The sequence below is a fragment of the Channa argus genome, chromosome 18 (assembly GCF_033026475.1).
Source record: "Channa argus isolate prfri chromosome 18, Channa argus male v1.0, whole genome shotgun sequence".
In the NCBI taxonomy this organism is placed as follows: domain Eukaryota; kingdom Metazoa; phylum Chordata; class Actinopteri; order Anabantiformes; family Channidae; genus Channa; species Channa argus.
The window spans coordinates 13,730,391-13,749,922 of record NC_090214.1 but is presented as its reverse complement, the minus strand read 5'-3'; the positions used below and the strand labels follow the sequence as shown (position 1 = coordinate 13,749,922).

Genomic DNA, 19,532 nt, shown 5'->3' with positions numbered 1-19,532 from the left:
GGTGGTAACATGGGCTGCAGCAATGGTGGGCCCCTCCACTATCAATGAACACTACACTACTACACAGATTAAAGTCATTGATGTGGCTGAAAAATGCACATAAACCTCAGATTTCAGAATGAAAAATTATTACTAAACTTCATTATGTACATTATTTATGTTGAAATATTTAACCAGAAAAGATTTACTGTGCATTATTAGTATATCTAAGGGCCAAAGATGGTTCAGCATGTCAATTACCATCCCATCTACAGTAGCTTCAGGGTGGTAGTGGTGGTAATGGACTGTTTTAAGGCATCGACCATCACCATAAGGCGTCACACATCTATTTAAACACTCACACTCACACATATACAGTGCACTGTGTGCCGAGGACTGAGGTAAGTTTGATTCATTATCAAACTCATTATTAGATTTACACTGCAGCTACCACCTATCACAGTCCAGAGGAATATGTTGATTGAGTTTAATGACAATTTAGCTGTGACACACACAAAAATCAGAAATGCAACAATGAATATCATGCAAAAAGGACACCTTTAGATTGTATACTGTTACATTCTAAAAGTACTCTTTTATTTTATGCCTCCGTGCTGTTCCCCTGGTAGTTCAGAACAAGTTTAATGGTTTTGCTCACAGTTACAGGTGATTGTCAGTGTACAAAGTGAGAGAACTGTGACAAATCAATATGGGGAGACATGACTGGTTGCCAAAAGCTAATTTTAGTTTCTTGATGCACCAATATATGAGCAGTACTACTAAGGGCCCCACCAGGTGTGGCCCCACCCAGCCACCAAGGGCGATCCAGCCCAGATAAAATGGGTTGTGGCAGGAAGGGCATCCGGCGTAAAAACTCATGTCGCGACTTCTGAAGGGACAAGCTGGAAGCCATTGATAGTTAGATGTATAACTAGCACACATGGAAACAATTCCACATCCAAGCACATGTACATCTGCTTCAATAACAAAGGTGATCTGAATCCCCAGTCCCTGTCAATCACAAGAATCACCATACATTTAGCATTTTCCGTTTTTACTGATCAACATAATCTACATATGCTATCTATCTATCTGAAGATACTTTCATTCAAACTCCAGAAGCATCTGAACTGGAGTTGCATTATGCCTTGCAGCTCTGCAAGAACATTTTGTTTTTAATAAAAACCAAAACTCTGAGGTAATGATAGTGATGCAATAGGGCCATGATTTTATATGTAGAAGTGGATGGGATAGGAAACAACAGCCTTTCATTCAAAATAAAAGTCCTCAATAAGGGCTTATTATAATGCTGATTCTTAAAAGATATTTTCCCACACAGGACGTATTGGACTGTGCATATTTCTGGTTTGAAAACTGCTGAACAAACATACCTATCTGAAACATTGCCCTTGAAAAGTTTTCCACTCCCAAAGTCTAGGTCAGCTGACTTGCTTTTTTTAGCACTTCATTAAAATTCATTAATTGCTTCCCATCTCTTGGGTGCAGGCAGAATCAAAACTGGAACTGTCAATAATTAGCACAAGAGCAACTGTCCCGCGCTCTACATGCACAACCTGCACCATACTGCTGCAAACACATCCACACCCAAACCATGTGTTAAACACACACAGAAAACACAACAGAGACAACACAACAACTTAAAGAAGTAAACATAAATTTTATTTACTTGTTCTGTACATAAAGGGTCAATACCAGCACAGGTGTTAACCATGAAAAATATTAACACATGTAAATGGTATAAGAAAATAAAAGGCACAATTTTCAATTCTTATGTAAAAGAGGCTTTCCTAGAATATGAGAAGAGAGCTCAGTAATACTGTTAATGCCATTACAAAACAACTCCGAAGCATGAGAAAACAAGTTCACCTCAACAAAGGAAATAATCAAGGTGTATTGCTTAATTAGTAGATTTCATTATGTTTGATGAGGAATATCCTCACTGGTTTGTTTGTACAGACCAGGAGAACTTAAAATAAGAAATCTTTATTTAAGAAGGAAATAAATGACATTAAGCAGCATTTGGCCAGGCTGAACCAGCTCTCTGGCCAAGAGGTCATGCACAGAGGCAACCAGCAGGCATTTTTCCCTTTTGACAATGTAACACTATATTTCATTAACATCATTTTAACAAATGCTTGATTTAATAGTTGACTAAAAACGGGCAAAATAAAAAAGGGATACAATTAAAAGCTGCACAATATTATTCTCAGTGAACAGGAGAGCAATGATTTTAATAAAGAGCAGTAGGAGGGAAAGATGGAAGTGAAATGGTTCATTTTTACAGCAGAAATCTAGCGGTCTAGCACTAACTGTTTAGACCTGGCCTCTTATTGATCAACTAGAAGTGGTTGCAGCACAATATGAACAAAGCTGCTTCTCACAATTCTGATGGCATTTGTTTGCATAAAGAGAAAAACTGTGCACAGACCAAATACTTAACAAATAAAGCTGTTTGAAACTGATAGGACTAACATCACGTTAAAACATAAGGTTTGAGACGGGATTACATGCGCTATAAAATGCATTTATCTTACTCTTTGTAAAGGCATTAATGGGATTTCATTGGCTTGCACAGACATTTCCTCCTTCCCTGATCCATACAACTGAAGGCAGAGCTTCACAATTCAGTGGAAAACCTTCAGTATTTGTGCTCACACTGCGTTTATAAGCTAGCTCATGGGAAGTGCTGGCCAGGGATACAGCCCTTGCTCTGACATTTCGAAGCTTGGCACTCCTATGCAAAAAAGTTAATATTTCATCTAGTGCTTGATGCTGTTGGCACTATAAAACCTGTTCATCTGTAAGCAATGTCCTTTCAAAGTAATGTAAAGGACAGTAAAGAGGTACCAAACACACATGCAAAGTTACCCCTCTACCACACATCTACCATGTGTCACAAAAAAATAAAAAAAAATAAAATTTGTTCATGTGGCACAGATGAAATCATATATGGCTGTCATATCTTATTAACAATTGATAAATATTTCTAGTCAGCTAGACTTGCTAGGATTGCAGATTGGATGGGATTATGGGATCTACTATGTCAAGTTGAAACCAAGATCCACACCACAAGCTCATCCCTCCCTCCTGACTTCACTTACACATGAAATATCTGCCAACCTGAACAATTCATGGCCAATAAGTACATGTACGTGTGTGCTTGTATAATGGCTAAAGTACAACAGTGACTTGATTGTTTGGAGAGATATCATTTGGCAGGCTGGTAAGCTCCTCACTGCCTCAGTGCTCACTCAAGTCCATAGGGAAATTGCTTTCCCCTATTTTGTACAAGTAACATCCATAAAACAAACACAGCAACTTTTCTACAGCCCCCTAGACTTCAAACATAAAAAAAATTCAAAAAATAAAAAACCATGTTACAATGTCATGTGGTACATATGTTTTGTGCACACACACACACACACACACACACACAGACCTGGAAATGAAAAGGACGCTAATGCAAAACCAGCCCATCCTGGAACAAAGACGTGGAAATGGGAAGTGGGATTTTAGTTTGGATCCAGCGTCCAAAGCTGTAAACAGTCAAAAGCCTTGCAACAGTTGGCAACAACAGAGGGACGACTATCATGGTACAGCCCCAAGCAGCTAAGCAAGTAACCCTGGTGACACTGGCTTGAGAGGTGGATATAGCCAGGAGATTCAGGTGCAGGTCAATGCTGGCAAAAGGCTCCAGTTGATGTCTTAGATCAGTCACTCTCATCTGGATTCTGGGGGTCGATGATTTTGACATGAGTGAATGGGAAGAGACCCCTCCGCCCGTTCACCTCTCCCTCCCACTGACCACTGATGTTCATTCGTGTAACCTTAACAATGTCACCAACCTGAGGACAAAAGGGATAAGTTACACAAAGACAAAAACTTGGTATACACACACTATCTCAAACTATAAAACAATTTCTGACTTCAGACACATGATTATTAAATATTTTTAAAATGGAAACTAAAAATAGGAGTTTATTATATGCACCAGCATGGTACTGGATGATTTTATACCACATTTAACTTTAGTATCTTACATGTGTACTCTACACATTTCGTTGCTTGTGATGTGAAGAGAGATGTCTCACCAAAAACCTCCAAGTCACAACACAAAGGATGCTTGAACATTTTACATAGATTAGAACCAAGAAAGCCAATCATAGTATTGCACCTCAACTTTAAAATAACAACATAACTGCATTATATTATTTTCTATGACTTCAATAGAGCAAAGGTTAGTGCCTGCACAGGACTATACAGTATATATTGGTTATGGATAAAATACATTTTGTGTGTGCCTCAATAAAAAAAAAAACATTTGACATATGTTATGAGATCAATTAAAAATGTAAAGACGGTTAGTGCCTGCACAGGACTATACAGTATATATTGGTTATGGATAAAATACATTTTGTGTGTGCCTCAATAAAAAAAAACATTTGACATATGTTTATTTTAAAACCAGTTCTAAACTACACTAACAACCAACCAAGAACTTTATTTATCCCAGAGGGGCAATTAAATACACAGAGAGCACCACATAAAAACACAAACAAGACATGAGACATAAAGTAAACATATAAAATGTATGCTTAGTGCATATTGACCAAGCATAGTTTGAAGTGCTGAGATGTAAAAAAGTGAAGTGCATAACAGTGCACATATGAGCTTCCACAGCACACAGATGTATTACACACTTCTGTAAATGTGTATGCATGACACAGTGATTTCATCTTGATAAGGGGCACAGAGCTTTCACTCAGATGGTTAGGTGACACTGAATGTGATCCCTGTTTGAAGCTATATGTTCTTTATCAGGATTAGAATGGAAAGTCTGATTAAAAACCATGATTGAAACATGAATTCAAGGACACACAATTTGTAACTTAAACTTCAGAATAAGGCTTCAAGGACGTCCAATCCAACTGTAACAATAATCCTTTACCCTACTCTGGACTCTTAAAATGTCATGACAGCTACTTAGGTATTAAAAAAAACAGTGTGACTGATTGAATGAAAAACACCTTTAATTATAACCTGACTAATGTCATTCTAACTCAAGAGATATAAAGCAAAATCAGTTGTTGCCACATAAACCTAAAAGTTTCAGAATATTTAAATTTTTAGGTAAAGCCATACACCATTATATGTTGAAGATTAAGGGCATACATCTTTATTTTTGAGGGGCTTATTGTCATGAATGCCACCAAAGTAGAGCCTTTGTATGCTAGTTAACCTTGAAGTAGTTCTTTCTTGGAATTAAAAATGAATAAAATAAACCCTATGTATTGCAATTCATAAATCCAGACTATCACACAGAAGCTTGTGGCAAAACAAACCTATCAAACCACATCAAATTTTTTTTTTTTTTAAGATAATGCAGACTAATGGTACTATGCAATAAAAATAAACATAGCCTCAATGGCAAACCCTAAATACAAAGCATGTAACCTGGTTTAATTTGCTAGGGACTGCCAGTCTCGAAAGAGAAAAAAATAATGACTCACAGCTTCTGCTTCTTGAAGCCCAAGGGCCCAAAAATAGTCCCTATACAAAACATTTTTTTTTTCTTGCAAGCACTGACCTATTCTCAACCAGAGACAGAAGAGACATGATAGGACAAGGTATGGTATGCGTTTTTGGTGCAAAGCAAGGTTTAAACCAGTATATCAAATACCACAGGAAGTACTAGGGTTTCACCTGGTATCTTTCTAATGACTGGTTTGTACGGTTTCTGGTAGCTTTCTTCTCTGAATTCAACAATTTATTCATCATGACACTTGTCTCAATATTATACTATATGTAGACCCAATTTAGTTTCTTAGCTAGTTTCAAAAACTTAAACTTTTAATAAACACAATATTGAAAGATGAGATTATGCTGATTTGATGGCTAATTGTTTAAATATCAGTTTTATAAGGGCACAGAATTGTATAAGTGTTGCAGAAAGACAACAGACTGAAAAAAATTTTAATAAGTAAAGACTTCACTCAATACTTCTGTTCTAGTCCAGGGTTGAGGTGTCCAGTAAAGACATTCCAAAAGAGCTTATGCAAGCAGAATGACTATGGATTTCTGTGTGATCAATTTGCTAGTTTTTAGTGCAGCAAAAAAACACTCTGTACTGTGGTGACAACTGGACAATGTTTCTTAGCTGTACCACAAAACAAATCATTTCAAATATAGTTAATTAGGACTTAATTCACATGTGGCTTCAGCAGCATTAGACCCTGAGTTGCTCCTAGATAGAACAAGAGGGGAAACAAACACCAGCATGTAGCCTTAACAAAAAATGCAAAATAAAACACTAAACAAAATGACACTATGTTAGTGAATGTTTCATGCAAGGCACAATTCCTGATAAATCCTAAAAATCAATTTTCTGACAATATCATCAGTTAAATTAGGATAAACCAGGGGGAAAAAAAAATCAAGTCTAAAGTCTACGCTGCACAAGACCACGTCACATCACACTAGAAAGTCTCTGGTGTGATGGTAGACTAATGTTAGCATTTTACTTTTAGAATTGTTCCTACTGGCAATACATGCAAACCAAACAGCTTTAGTCTGAAGTGGTTGCAGCAACAAGTTGTTGTAATGCATTTCCAAACAATGCTGCTGAAAAAGCGGCAACATGACTCACTAAAAATCTCACAGTAGCTCTGGGCACTGATGCTCTGCATTTTGCATCAGCAAAGGTTTTAGCATTCTGTCAGACCAGTGTGCATATTTAGGCAGCTGACTAACACAGGGTGCAATAGCTAGAAGTTACTGAAGACTCTGCAACAACTAGGTGTGATAAATTAGAGATGTATTATAAATTAAGAAAATTATTAATAATAAAGATATTTTGAACCAGCAAGGGACACTATTCTGTAAATAGCAGTAAAACAAACAAACAATAAATAAATAAAATAAAAATAGACAACTAACACTTTTTGGCAAAGTTACCATTTGTGCGTCACACAGCTATGAAATCAAATTGCACCACCAGGATGAATACGGTTTACACAAGTACTTGCTACACTAATTCATGTACAATTACACTTGAAACAATGTTTAGGATTATCTATTAGTATTAGATGGGCCCTGGGTAGGAAACATAGTCATTTAAAGATTGGTTAGTGGGAGAAGTAGATCTACCTGACTATCAAGTTTTTGAAACGATTAAATAGTCATGTGTCGTGAGATGACAAGTGTCCAGTCTGCATCTGTAGATTCACACATTTAAGCCAAACACTGCATCATCTCACAAAATAACAAGTGCCAAATTAGTTACATTTTAGTGTGTGTTCTCACATTCTCGCTTTACATGTCCTGTCTCTATTGCCTCTGTCTTGCTCTAGAAAGTATCTTAAATGAACATTATGCTATATTTTTCACTCAATGGAAATCTCCATCTGCCCAATGGTGCTGTTGACAAAGGGAGGGCAGTGAAGGGCAGCAGAGGGTGCAGTCAGTGGGCAGCTGACCACTCTTGTTGACTCATTAAAATCCATCACAATGTCAGTCTGAAAGAGTTATCAGGCAATTTGTGAGGTGAATGTATTAACTGTCAATTGTTAAAAAGACTGAGAAGAGAGAGAAGAGAAAAAACAGCTAAAGCTAGAGGGGACAGACTAACCTTTAATTACGAATACCATTAACCAAGTTTGATCATCCTCCAAATTTAAAACCTCATCTATGTACAAGAGTCATAAGGACAAGTATAAGATTGTACCCAGTGACCTAGATTACTTCCTACGCCTACTGACACACTCTGATGTCACTGACTGGCAGCAGAGATGGGCTAAGATACCGGTTGTGTTTATCGCCCCTCTGGGGGAATCGCTACAGCTCAGTCTGCTATGAGTGTGGAGCATACTGTAGCCCTAGTATATGTTAAGTGCACAATGAGCATTGCGTTACATGATTCAACATGTTAGTACTTTCAAAGCAGATCTGTAATACCCCCAGCACACTGCTGGGAAATGCAACACAGCCATGAAAGAGAGCTGCTTGTTTGGTAGCTAACAAGCAAGAAGATCAAATAGGTGAATAAAGTAAAATGCAGTTTCACAATACCTCTAAGGCGAGAGCCGTTTTGTCATAGGCGCATGGCACTCGTTTCTGGATGGCTTTTGCCATGACTGGGCCATTCTGAATGGAAGGTAGAGGGGTGATAACTGCTCCAGGTGTGCCAGGGGGCAATGGTGAAGGTGTCTGGGGTTGGGCATATGCATGGACAAGGGAATGGGCAGGCTCAGGAATCCCATAGCTGTTTGAGTTGCGAGATCCATGGGAAGACTGGCCAATGTGGGGTGGAGGTCGTACTATTTTCTCTACGTAGGGAACAGGGATCATCCCGACACGCCCATCTTTACTCTTGGCACTCCACCACTGCTCCTCTGGCTTCTCCAGGATGATGAGGATTTCCCCTTTCTTGAAGGGAAGGTCCTCTGCATCACTCCCATTGAAGTCAAACAGAGTCCGCACATACTCCACATTCTCCTCTTGGCCACCTATGGGCTGGATGGGACAACTCACTGTGCTTGGGTACCTTGGGAGATTACATAGTCAAGCAAAGAAAGCACACAATGATTAGAATTAAGAAAGAGCCAATGTCAAGTTTATAACATAAAAATAGAATATCAGAAAATATTGGGCCTATAGTAGTCTGTATGGTAGTGTTTGAGGGAACAACGGCACTAATCTTTGTTGCATGGTTCAATAAAAACTAATGTATGGTGGAAGGGACAATTTTACAAATGTATGAAAATCTGATTTATATGTGCCACTCTAAACTCATGCATATGAATATTTATTTATGTAGTGTTTACAAGTAGCTGGCAAAAAGCCTAAATATAATCAGACAATCTTTATGTCTCATATACATAACATTATTGCTTAAGCAGCAAAATGTAAATCCCCATCAGGGGATTCACCATGTTTCACCATGCTAAGTGCATGGGGAAACTTAATAAAATGGACAGTCTTGTTAACCTAGATCACATACCAATCACTAATAACATATGTAAACAAAGCCTATGTGTTTTAGTATTAATTGGGGGGGGGGGTGTTACTGGGTGGCTCTCTTACCTGGGTGCTGGCTCTATCAGCGTGGTCGTATCTAGGTAATGGATTTTGTAGAACTCCAGAAGAGCAGGAAGGTGTTCAAATTCTTGGTCACCTATCTTAAACCTCTTGCTGGGCAAAGAGTTGATAATATAGTGGGACACTTTTGAGTTTTCAGATACTGACAGCACGTAGTCGCCTGGGCAGGTCGACGAGTCTCGAACAAGAAACATACCATGTCTCTGTCCCTGTAACCTATTCTGTGCCTCTTGTCGTGACACAGGTCCAAAATACCAAGCGGAGCGATCTGACGAATCAAAACGAGCAGTTGACATTTCTGTTCAAGAATAAGTTAATATCAGTCTACAAATAAGAAAAAAAGAAAAAGAAACTAAATAATTTAAAACGTGTAACGCTATGCGCAATTGGAACTGGCCAATCACAGTAAATTGGACGATTTTGAAGATGCAGGGCAGGGCAATCGTCGCCCTGTGAGATTTTCCAGTGTTTTCTGCACAGACGTTGCAGGCTCCGGCGAACTAATAATAAAAACACCACCAAGGGGGGAAAAAAACCCAAAAACAACAACAACAACAAAAAAAAAACAACAACCCACAACCTGACGTTTTCAAAGACAGGCTGCGAGTAGCTTGATCCAACTTTGGTGCATAATGTGATTCCTGTGGCGACCAGTCAATGGCTGAGTGATTGTTTGAGCGGCCAAAATAAAGAAAAATAAATAAGAAAACTTACGACGACCATCTACAGACGGCCGAGGACACAAATGATCAATGAAGCTTCCCCTTTTCGTGCCGCCTTCCGAGAAAACACCAAGCTTCTCTAATAATTTATATCCTTCAGTCACTGTCAGTTATGAGAACGGAAAAGGTGGCCTCAACTTCAAATCTGATAGATCCTCATGTCTGCAAAAGGTTGTCAGGTCGCAGCGAGTCGGAAACGAAATGGTTACTCACTATCTTCTTGATCTCACGATAAGGCACTATTCACTGAACCTTTTTGAATCCCTCTTTCTCGAGTCGGAGCAGACCTTTGAGGCAGCACAGCAAAAAATGGCGGCCAGCAACACGTCTTCACACAAAAAATGATTTCACAGGAGCGGTGTGTCTCCTGCTTGTGCACCTCAGAGGCTTCCACAACACACTTAAGCTCTCGCGTGCATTCTATCCGCTCACGAGGTATCTCGACTTCACTGTTTTCTGGATGTTTTATTTTGCCTTATTTCTGCTCGTCCCCCCCTCACCCGAGCCACCAGAAGTGCGAGTACGACACCGAAAAATGGCGACGGGAGGGCAGGTCCCGCTTTCTATCTGCACGTCGCTGACGCCTAGACTGGGAGGAGGAGGAAGGAGGAAGGGGTGTGCGCGTAACAAGGGCAAGGCCCGCCCCCCTCCCCCCTCACTCAGAGAGCTAGGTGTCCATCATGTTTCTATGATGAAACGGTGATATTATCACCACAGGCCACACAACCATCGATATAAGTGAAAATTCATTAGAGGCCTATTTATAGCAGCATCATGAGACCGTATAATTTTATAACAACTCAACTGATATCACACATCCCAGCCATAATAAGTCATGAACTAAAACTAATCATATGTTTCATAAAAAGCAGCAACAATATTACAAAAAAATTAAAGAAAAGGCGGCTATTGTATAAAAACAATATTATCAGAAAAATAGTAGCAAAAGTAAAAAGTAAAAAATCTAACGTGAGTACTGTATCAGAATATATATTGAGAATAGACATTATGTGCAGTATTTTAGTGACGTAGTTGACTATTCTGTAAATCTACAACAATACATAAAAGCTGTATATAACATCTTGATCTGCAAAGTAGTAGCTGTCATAATGCAGTGATATAGAGGGTAAACTATTAGGTGGGGGTATAAAGTAGCATTAAACAGATATCAGCTGTGTAAAAGGATGTAAAAACAATACCTGAGAAACGTTTTGGCCATATTTTCAACACAGCTTGGTGCAGAACACTGTAAGTCAGAGTTATATTTATTTGCTAATGACTGACTGCATATTAAATTCTTGTAGTTCTTGATAGTTTTACACCAGTCATTCATGACAACCCATTCTCTTATGGTCTCCCTTAAGACACAGATGGGAAAAGTAAAATATCTGATTTTGCTTTATAACAGGAACGTTTGGTAGCTACTTACAATGTCTGTAGCTTAATGTGGAGTTAGTGTGAGCTTATATGTTTCAAATGCAAAGTACCATTTGCTCAGTCAATGGCCATTTCCTGCCAACAGTAAAACGTTTTACATATTTCCCTATTTTCATATCCCTTTGTTATCCAACTTCCCTTCAATTCCATCTCATAATAAGTATTATCTGCCACACAACTGTGACACATCGATTTGGAGCTCCCCAACCCACTAAACAATATGCTGAGAAGAAGAGAGTGAATTTAAATGCAGGGGGCAGTGCCTTCAAAGAAACCTTAATAAAGTGTAATATTAACAAAAGAATGTGTTAAAAAACAGTGACTACTCATGAGGAGACATCGTTAGTGCAGGATAACATTTGCTCATTGATGTAAATCAAATCGATAAAAAAGATCTGTTCCTCTGGTTGATCCAGTTTTAGTTATCCTGCCTTATGAGGGGGAAGCTGGCATGGAGCAACTCTCATCACTGCAACACTGTCTGAATTTTAATAGATTTGCACCCTCTGGGCCTTAATGGCTATTGCTTGCCAATTCCCACATTTCTACAAAGACGCATTGCTGCAACAAATTGAGAAGAAAAAAGTAAACAGGGCTTTGTACTCAAACGAATCAGTAAAAACAAACTGACATTTAGGGACACATTGTTATACAATATGTGACGTTACAAAAACTATTAGTATACGTTTTTTTTAATTGAAAATCTTAAAAGAAAAAATGAAGCTATAAGTGTATTGGTTTGTTTTAACCATGCACCAATTCAAAAAAGAGATGAAAGGCATTTATCAAGATGGATGTTTGAATTTTAAAATTTGAATACACAATTACATTTGTGACACTATCCCAACTGTTAAAATAAATAAGAAATAAATATTCTGTGATAATTTAGAGATGATGCTAAAAGAAGTTATACCTTTATGAGAACAGCTGTCAGATATGTGTAGGCTTTAATTGCATCGATGCTTACTGAGAAGTCTCCTCAAAAACACCTCCATCTAGTGGGTGCACGGAAGAGGCATCGTGTGTCAGACATTAGTCTGTCTTTCATTTTAGACTGGTTACATAACACGTTACACAAAGTGACATGCACTATTAAGCACAAATTTAGCTTTCAGCACATTTACCTTGAGCACAAATTTTATACAGTGTCTTGCTCACTTCTCCTCTGAAAATCTCTACACACAAAATCACACAAGGTTTATCTTCTAGCATTAACCCCGGTTGTCACTGCTGAATTAAGAATTTGCCTTATGAACCGGACTATGCGATGGTGTTAAGTAAAGTGGGATTACTTCAAACTACAAATAGAAGAAAAATTGTGCTATTTTCACTACATGATTCAGAATTACAAGAATGTATTTATATGCATACAACACTTTTTATGTTTGGTTGACTTAGATTGGTTAAAAATATGACAGGTTCAGTTCAGTGGTCCATTGTGTACACCTTAGTGATTTGATGTATTTTTTATTGAAAATTCTTGATAGTTCTGCAAAAATGGGTAACCACTAAATTGTCTTTTTGAAGATTTTACTTCTGAAACTGAGAAACACAACTACAGTTATGCAGCTCCTATAGAGACACTAGAGTCAGTACAAAACCATCATGTTAAGCTTGTTTCATTGACCAACGAAATGTAAGTGTACAGGGGTCATGTTTTGTTTTGTTTTTTCATTGTGAAAATAAACAACCATTGCCTAATTATATATTTAATACACCTTTGTAAGAACTAGTTATTATTTTGCTGATGAAAATTCAAGGGGGGTACTAACTTTTACACATGGTTGTATGTACATAAGGAATAAGGCCAAAAATCAATTGTGAAGTCATGCTCTTTAGCAATGACAACAGAACATTCAGAAATCCCTGCATGGGCCCAGGAATAGCCCTGAAAACCTCTGCCAGTGAACACATATACCATATGCAAGCTAAAATTATTAGATGCAAAGCAACCATATATAAACAAGATCCTGAAATCCCACCATCTTCGCTGGGCTCAACCTGAGGCAAAGAAAAAGACCGTCCAGTGGTCTTATTTAAATTCAAAATTCTATTTGTTACATAGACGAAGGACCAGGACTTGTTAGCCAGCTTATGTGATTTTTGGGGAGGTACATTAATGCACATGACAACGGTTTTAGAGCAAGCACCTTTGCAACCTGAGAGGAAAAACTGCATGGACTGTGGTATTTTGTGTTAAGAAAATGTATTATTATTATTATTAATTCTCAGTTGTACAGTAAATGTCTGACTTTTAACATTTGTCCATTCAAGTCATAAAGCTGTTCCATATAATGCTGTACCAATACAAAAAGCCCCTGAGAAATGAATGATTTCTTCTGTTCTATTGCATGTAAATTTAGAGGTTTGATTTTCTGCAGTGATAATTGTTTTTATATTTGAATGTCATATGACATACAATAACTCCTCCATCCTTTCTGACATCTCCAATGAAAGTTTAGCAAAATCATTTATTTTAAGTTAAAACCCTAAAGTACAATGCTTGTAAAAAAAATTATACCTTTATTATTTCCCATGAAAAGCATGATGTGAGACATTCTTTCCACCTCTTTTTGTCCATAAATGTTATAATCCTGTCACACAGTTTTTATGACTACTGTTTTTCTGAAGAATCATGAAAAGTCTGCAGTCCTTCTGAGGTGGCTGTAAGAAGCTGTGGTAGTTTTGGTCCTGTCACCTCACAGTTCTTTTGAAACGATCTCTCTGCACAGCATGGGTTCGCCTCTGTCTTTCTGCAATGGTTGAGGTAAGATTCTGCTTCAGGGCTGGGAGGACCAAGCCAGACTCAGAGGGCTGTGACCTGGGAAAGAGACATATGTGAACTAGACACAAACAAGTTGCATTAATGGGATTCGGAAAAGCACTAATCAAAAGTGGTAAAAAAGTATTATTGAGGTTTGAGCAAACTCTTGCATAGGGCAAAAATACCTGAAATCATTAAGCACAATGAAGAGAGAGGGATTTACATACATTTTTTCTGGGAATGTTTGAAGACCAAGTTTGGGGAGTTTTCTTTCTTCTGAAAATTTGCTAAAAAGTATAAAAATGCACTTATCACAACTGTGCATTTTTCCCCCAAGTTATGCTATATGTGATGATGAAAATAATGATGTTCTTTATCACTTTACCGGGTACCATCAACAAGGTAGGCCTTGGTCAGAATGTAGTTTTCTGGGGTGATTTTTTTGCTTAAAACAATGTCTCTCAGCAATGCCTTCACACGTATAATCTAAGTGAAACAAAATTGTCATAAAATATTAAATATTTTCCACAGAATACTGTATTTTAATTGCACAACACTGGAATGCATTGTAAGCACAGATACTTACTTCCTGAGACTGTAAACTGTTAGCATTGTACAGCTGCCGGATGATGACCTCACATTCCTGTAGTGTTGGAGTGTGTGGGGGATGTGAGGGGCTGATCTGAATTCGAAGAGGCTGTAATGAAGTGATAAGACCTCCCTTCACCTCAAGGCCATGGTCCTGCCTGGTGGATCCGAAACATTCCCCACCATCTCCAAGGCTTCTCCCACAAAATTAGTTTTCAATTAAAATTAAGATTCAAAATGTTAAAGGTTAATGCTTAATTACTGGAAATACAGCTGTGGATCAGTACTCAAGCCTATGAATTGGTCTTGGTTAAAAACACCTGATATTCAATAATAGTCTGTTACAAGAAGTCTTGGGATATACCTACCATCACTCCTATCATGAGTGATAGGTGTGATCTTTAAACATGTAGTTTGTACAAAAAGATCATGTATATTTTGCACCAAAAAAGACTGTTACTATATAATTTGGCATTTTCTTTTTGACACCTGTAAAATGCACTTGAAAATGTGTCATTTTGGGTGGTAGTAAAACTAATTCTCTCTTTGGATGATAATGTTTGACTGGCTGCATGCTGTCTTCACAACAGTAAAATCAACAGGGCCTATAAATAAATAATCACTAAAACCCCCAGGTAAGGAGAGACAATTGCTCATTTTTAAAGAAACAATACCTGGTGAGCTCGATTGAACGTTCATATAATTATGTGAGGAGTTAGTTTAAAAGGAAAACTTATACTAGATAATCAGAAGAGCTACAAGATTACACTGCCAAAGAACGAAAGTCACTCACATCTATATATTTGTGTTCTTTAGTGACCAGTGAGCTTATTGTTTTTTCCTTTACTGTGTTTATTCTTGTTGTAATATTCAGAACTATAGCATATGTATATTCCCAAGAAAAGGCGATAATAATTTCTATTATATCAATATGGATTGTTAAGCAGGTGAAATTCTGATCATATTACAGAAACGTCTTATCTTAAGTCTTAAGATAGAAAGTTTGTTTTTCCTAACTTATTATTACAAAAGCAGAATCTAACTTTAGAAATCCTCTTCTATATTGCTTCATCCTTTCTTTTCTTGTGTTAGGACATCTTAAATACTCAACAATGGTTTTCAACTTGGGAAACTGTATGTACAGAGCAGCCACGTTATTAGCTAATTGTTATTGCGACCTTGGTTAAATCGTCATATATATCTTAACGGTGAAAGTCTACTTTTAAAAACAAAAAACAGTCCACTTGTCAGTTGCATCACAACCCAGTATCTACAAATGATCGCTGTGTCACCAACCCCAGCACAGTGTTAGGGTCAGCCATAAACTTCTCTGTGCAAAATTTCCACCTGTTGACATTTTGCTGATTGTGTAAGAACAATACATGAGCAGCTAGATGCTTAACAAGCTAACAAGTTAATGTTAGCACAGTCTGAGGATTCTCCCACATTTTGGGAAGTTAGGAAGCTTGTTTAGTACACTTTCCTAACCCTTGATTCCATTAGCGCTTAGGACAGATTCTGGGAATAAAAATGTTTTTGTAATATGGTCCCTGATATGGTACCTTAATGCCTGGTCCTTAGCAGGTCGCATGTCCTGTAGTGGTTCCTCCAGGTAGAGTTTTGTATGGGCTTCACTTCCCTGACTAGGTGGTCTAATGCCTTTTCCCCCGTGTGTAAGTCCTTGAGGAAAGAGGCCACAAGCCAAAATAGTTGGATATTTGGGCTCCAAATAATTTACTAATTTTGGGATATTAGCAATGAGAGAACCTTAATTTTCTATTCTCTCTTTTGGACTAAAATGAAGATATATAATAATTGATGAATTTTATCTTTGGTAGTATAAGGCTATTTTGCTGCTGACTAGCTTCCAAAATAATAAGGAGAACTGATTTTCAGAAATATAGCATTTGGAGGATTCTCAGGATTGGCAAAAAGCAAACATTTCCATGTAGTTATTTAATCTCCAAACAGCATCACTAAAATGTCACCAAATTGTAATACTCAATGTCTCAATCCAGCAATAATGCAGTGCAAAGCAGGGTGCAATTTAAAAAACGCAGCATTTTATCTTACCTTTTTTGCTTGACTTGGGAGGCTCCATTATCAGCTTATACTGCAACTCTGCAACATCGACATTAAGAGAATTTTAGTGTGTGCGACAGTGTACTGTCGCACATAAGAAGCATGCTCATGTAACACAGTCCTGTGCATTAGGGGGCCTGACTGCTTTATGGCGTGACCGACGAGGAGTCTCACCATGGGAGAAACAAAGTCATATGGAGCAGCATGAGGACTGTTCAGTAAAGTGACAAAGGATCCCTGTCCACCTCCCACTGAGAAACCATCAAAACCCTGGAGTTGCTTTGTAACCACTGTGCCTTGACTGTCTCTCTTGTCAGCATGCTGTCAGGAGACAGACAGGTCTTTCTCATTAACCTGAATTCATTACATATAAGGCATGTGGACACCACAGCAGGTTACTGAGTTCATCCCACGTAAATGGAAAATAATTATGTGGATCCTTGAAATCTGTTGGTTGGATTTGTGTCGGGACATGTTTTACTTTTCCATAAAGTGGCAGGCTCTTTGTTTAGGTAACGTTACTCTTATCTTTGTATGTCCCAGTTGCCAATGTAGAACAAAGTTTTTTTTTTATTATTTTACTTTAGATTTAGTTTAATATAATTTTGTTAAATAGGGTAATAGGGTTTTGACAGGGTATATCATGCTGTGACTTACCAGAAAGTGCAATATATTACTTTACTGAACACAAATTGACTCAATTTTCAAAATTAAGAGATACATTAGGACAATTATCCAAAATTTGGTTAAGTTTATACATCTGTCATTTGTGAGTTTAGTTGCTTCTTAGAGTAAACGATAGACTGAGTTAAATACCATTTCCCACTTCACATGTCTTCACCTTTATTCTCTCGTCTGAGATACTCGATCTCTACATGGAGCTTCTCGAGAGTCTCCTTGTGTTGCTCTTGCAGAAACTGGATATTCCTCTGCATTGATGCGACGCGGGGGTCCGCGTCGTCCTGACGGGTCAGCGGTGCAGCTCGCCCCACTCCTCTGTCCGCTGACAGATCAACAGGTAGCGGCTGCAGTTGGTTCGCCGCTACACGTCGAGGTGTGCGAGGCTTCCCGAGACGCCCAACTCGGGTCCAGTGTGGCAAATGGCGCACGGATGGGAGGTTCTTACTTGACATAGCTTTGGTTTACTCGGCTAACGAACCATTCTATCCCCCTATGTACCCGGCAGCGACTACTTTGCACACAACTGAAATTAGCACGTTTAGCTAACAGTAACAGCGTTTTCTGTAAACATTGTTATTGAGTTGACTTACACAGTTAACGTACTTACTAATCAACTTACTAATTTAACTAGTTAGCTAAATGCTATTGCCTGTAAACACCTCGAGTGTCCTGAATAACTTTGCAGGTGTTGACTCGGTTGCCGTGACGACTCTATGCTGTATTATTGCCCTGAGTTGGAGCTTTCAGGCAAGACGCGAATAAGTCCCGCCTCATCGTTTAAGATTGATAGACCCAACAACCAACCAAAAGCCACTCAACAAATAAACATAACAATTTGATTGGATAAATATTTCTAAGCCGTAACTAGTCGCGGTGAGCAGCTTATCAATACAGTTGCCGAGGTGCTTGCATTTTTTGTTTCATCATTTAATACTTTATATTTTTCACAGATAAAAAGGCATCGGCAAAATGTAAGGGGAGGTACAATAGTGGGGTCAGGTCAGATATCCCCCAGTTATTATGAGTGTGAAGTCTCAGTAAAAAAAATACTCACTTTATTAAGTAGCCTCGAGTTGTGTTGTTTTGTTCAGTGGCATTTAATAGGTCACAAGAAACAACTGACTTTCTGGAATATATGGAGTAATTATAAAATATCTAAAACTCAATTATTTTTTAAATAATTTAGATCTGTTCAGGTGAGTTGTAATGGATTGTCTGCACCAGGCCAATACACTTATATATTGCTTTAAATAGACTTAAAGTCCCTGATATCCAGTTTAATTGGTTTTAGCAGCAGGTTTAATAGGTCAGCAGCAGGATAGATGTAGCTCTGCTAGACTTTCCAGGCTCACTTGTACTATATGACAGAATTGGATGTTGTAATATAAATATTGTAAGGCCAAGATGAGCACTAATGACAGAGCAGGTTTAAGAGGAGTGTAGCCCAGTTTAAAAAAAAAGTTGTAAAACGTTTCGGATGTAATGTTATAAACCATGGGTTAAAATGTTTAAAATGTGTTTCTTATGCGTTAATTTGTATGTGGCATTTGAGGCGATCGCGTAGGCTTTTATTTTGTTAAAGGAAGTAGATGCTGCACATAATCTGGGAACGTGGTCACAAGGCAACGAGAGGATGTTAACGAGCTAATGAGTTAATTGTTAAGAGAAAAAGTTCGAAGTTGTGCACTAGCAACCTGTAGTAACTGTTTTGGATCATCAGCTAGATACTCTGCAAGTGTACAGATGTTTCTGATGTACTGAGAATTTCAGATGGAAATTTGGAGGCTTCATTGGAAGAAGACCTGCGCGTCAATCTAACGGCAAAACAGCCAGGAATGGTAAATGTGTGTTTAAATAAAATGGCGATTTAAGTTTAATTTATAACTGTTTTGTGGTGTTATTTCTTTTAATTATTTTACGTAGATATCACAGATCTGGTAAAAAGTGTTAAAATACACCAATGTAATCACACTTTAAGTTATAGTTATATCTAGAAATAATCTGCTTTTACAGGTAAAATAAATTATATTGTGCAACCCAAAACTAAAAATGTTCAAGTAATTAAAACTGTGTTAAGAGCTAAATAAAAGAACTCAGGGCCGATCCTACACTTAAGAGTAGACGGGCTACAAGAGTAAAGGGTAAAAAAAAAAACTTATCAC

General features: G+C 37.9%; 2 protein-coding genes across 3 annotated transcripts; both read right to left on the bottom strand.

The window, feature by feature from the left end:
- Nucleotides 1-1,637: 1,637 nt before the first annotated feature.
- crkl (v-crk avian sarcoma virus CT10 oncogene homolog-like) lies at nt 1,638-10,374 on the bottom strand. The gene is made up of 3 exons (XM_067484093.1): nt 9,082-10,374; nt 8,068-8,542; nt 1,638-3,845 (listed from the first exon to the last, which is right to left on the bottom strand). Exons 1-3 carry the CDS (start codon nt 9,390-9,392, stop codon nt 3,711-3,713), a joined length of 921 nt encoding a protein of 306 aa, XP_067340194.1. The 5' UTR covers nt 9,393-10,374; the 3' UTR covers nt 1,638-3,710.
- An 845-nt stretch (nt 10,375-11,219) lies between these two features.
- si:ch211-222n4.2 (uncharacterized protein LOC101885505 homolog) lies at nt 11,220-18,097 on the bottom strand. 2 transcript variants are annotated; one of them, XM_067484873.1, is made up of 7 exons: nt 17,531-18,097; nt 16,681-16,728; nt 16,170-16,287; nt 14,606-14,801; nt 14,405-14,505; nt 14,247-14,306; nt 11,220-14,098 (listed from the first exon to the last, which is right to left on the bottom strand). In XM_067484873.1, the coding sequence occupies exons 1-7, from the start codon at nt 17,820-17,822 to the stop codon at nt 14,062-14,064; spliced, it is 852 nt and encodes a 283-aa protein (XP_067340974.1). In that variant the 5' UTR covers nt 17,823-18,097; the 3' UTR covers nt 11,220-14,061. The 2 variants fall into 2 exon arrangements, with proteins under 2 accessions (XP_067340974.1, XP_067340973.1); XM_067484872.1 differs by having other exon boundaries at nt 11,231-14,076; nt 17,531-18,096.
- Nucleotides 18,098-19,532: the final 1,435 nt, after the last annotated feature.

Coding starts and splice junctions, on each gene's coding strand:
- crkl (XM_067484093.1), bottom strand. CDS start 9,392: ATGTCAACTGCTCGTTTTGATTCGTCAGATCGCTCCGCTTGGTATTTT. Junction 8,543..9,081: donor CTGATAGAGCCAGCACCCAG/GTAAGAGAGCCA, acceptor TAATCTCCCAAG/GTACCCAAGCACAGTGAGTT. Junction 3,846..8,067: donor AAACGGCTCTCGCCTTAGAG/GTATTGTGAAAC, acceptor TTTTGTCCTCAG/GTTGGTGACATTGTTAAGGT.
- si:ch211-222n4.2 (XM_067484872.1), bottom strand. CDS start 17,822: ATGTCAAGTAAGAACCTCCCATCCGTGCGCCATTTGCCACACTGGACC. Junction 16,729..17,530: donor TCTCAGACGAGAGAATAAAG/GTGAAGACATGT, acceptor TCGATGTTGCAG/AGTTGCAGTATAAGCTGATA. Junction 14,506..14,605: donor ACAGTTTACAGTCTCAGGAA/GTAAGTATCTGT, acceptor TGTTTCACTTAG/ATTATACGTGTGAAGGCATT.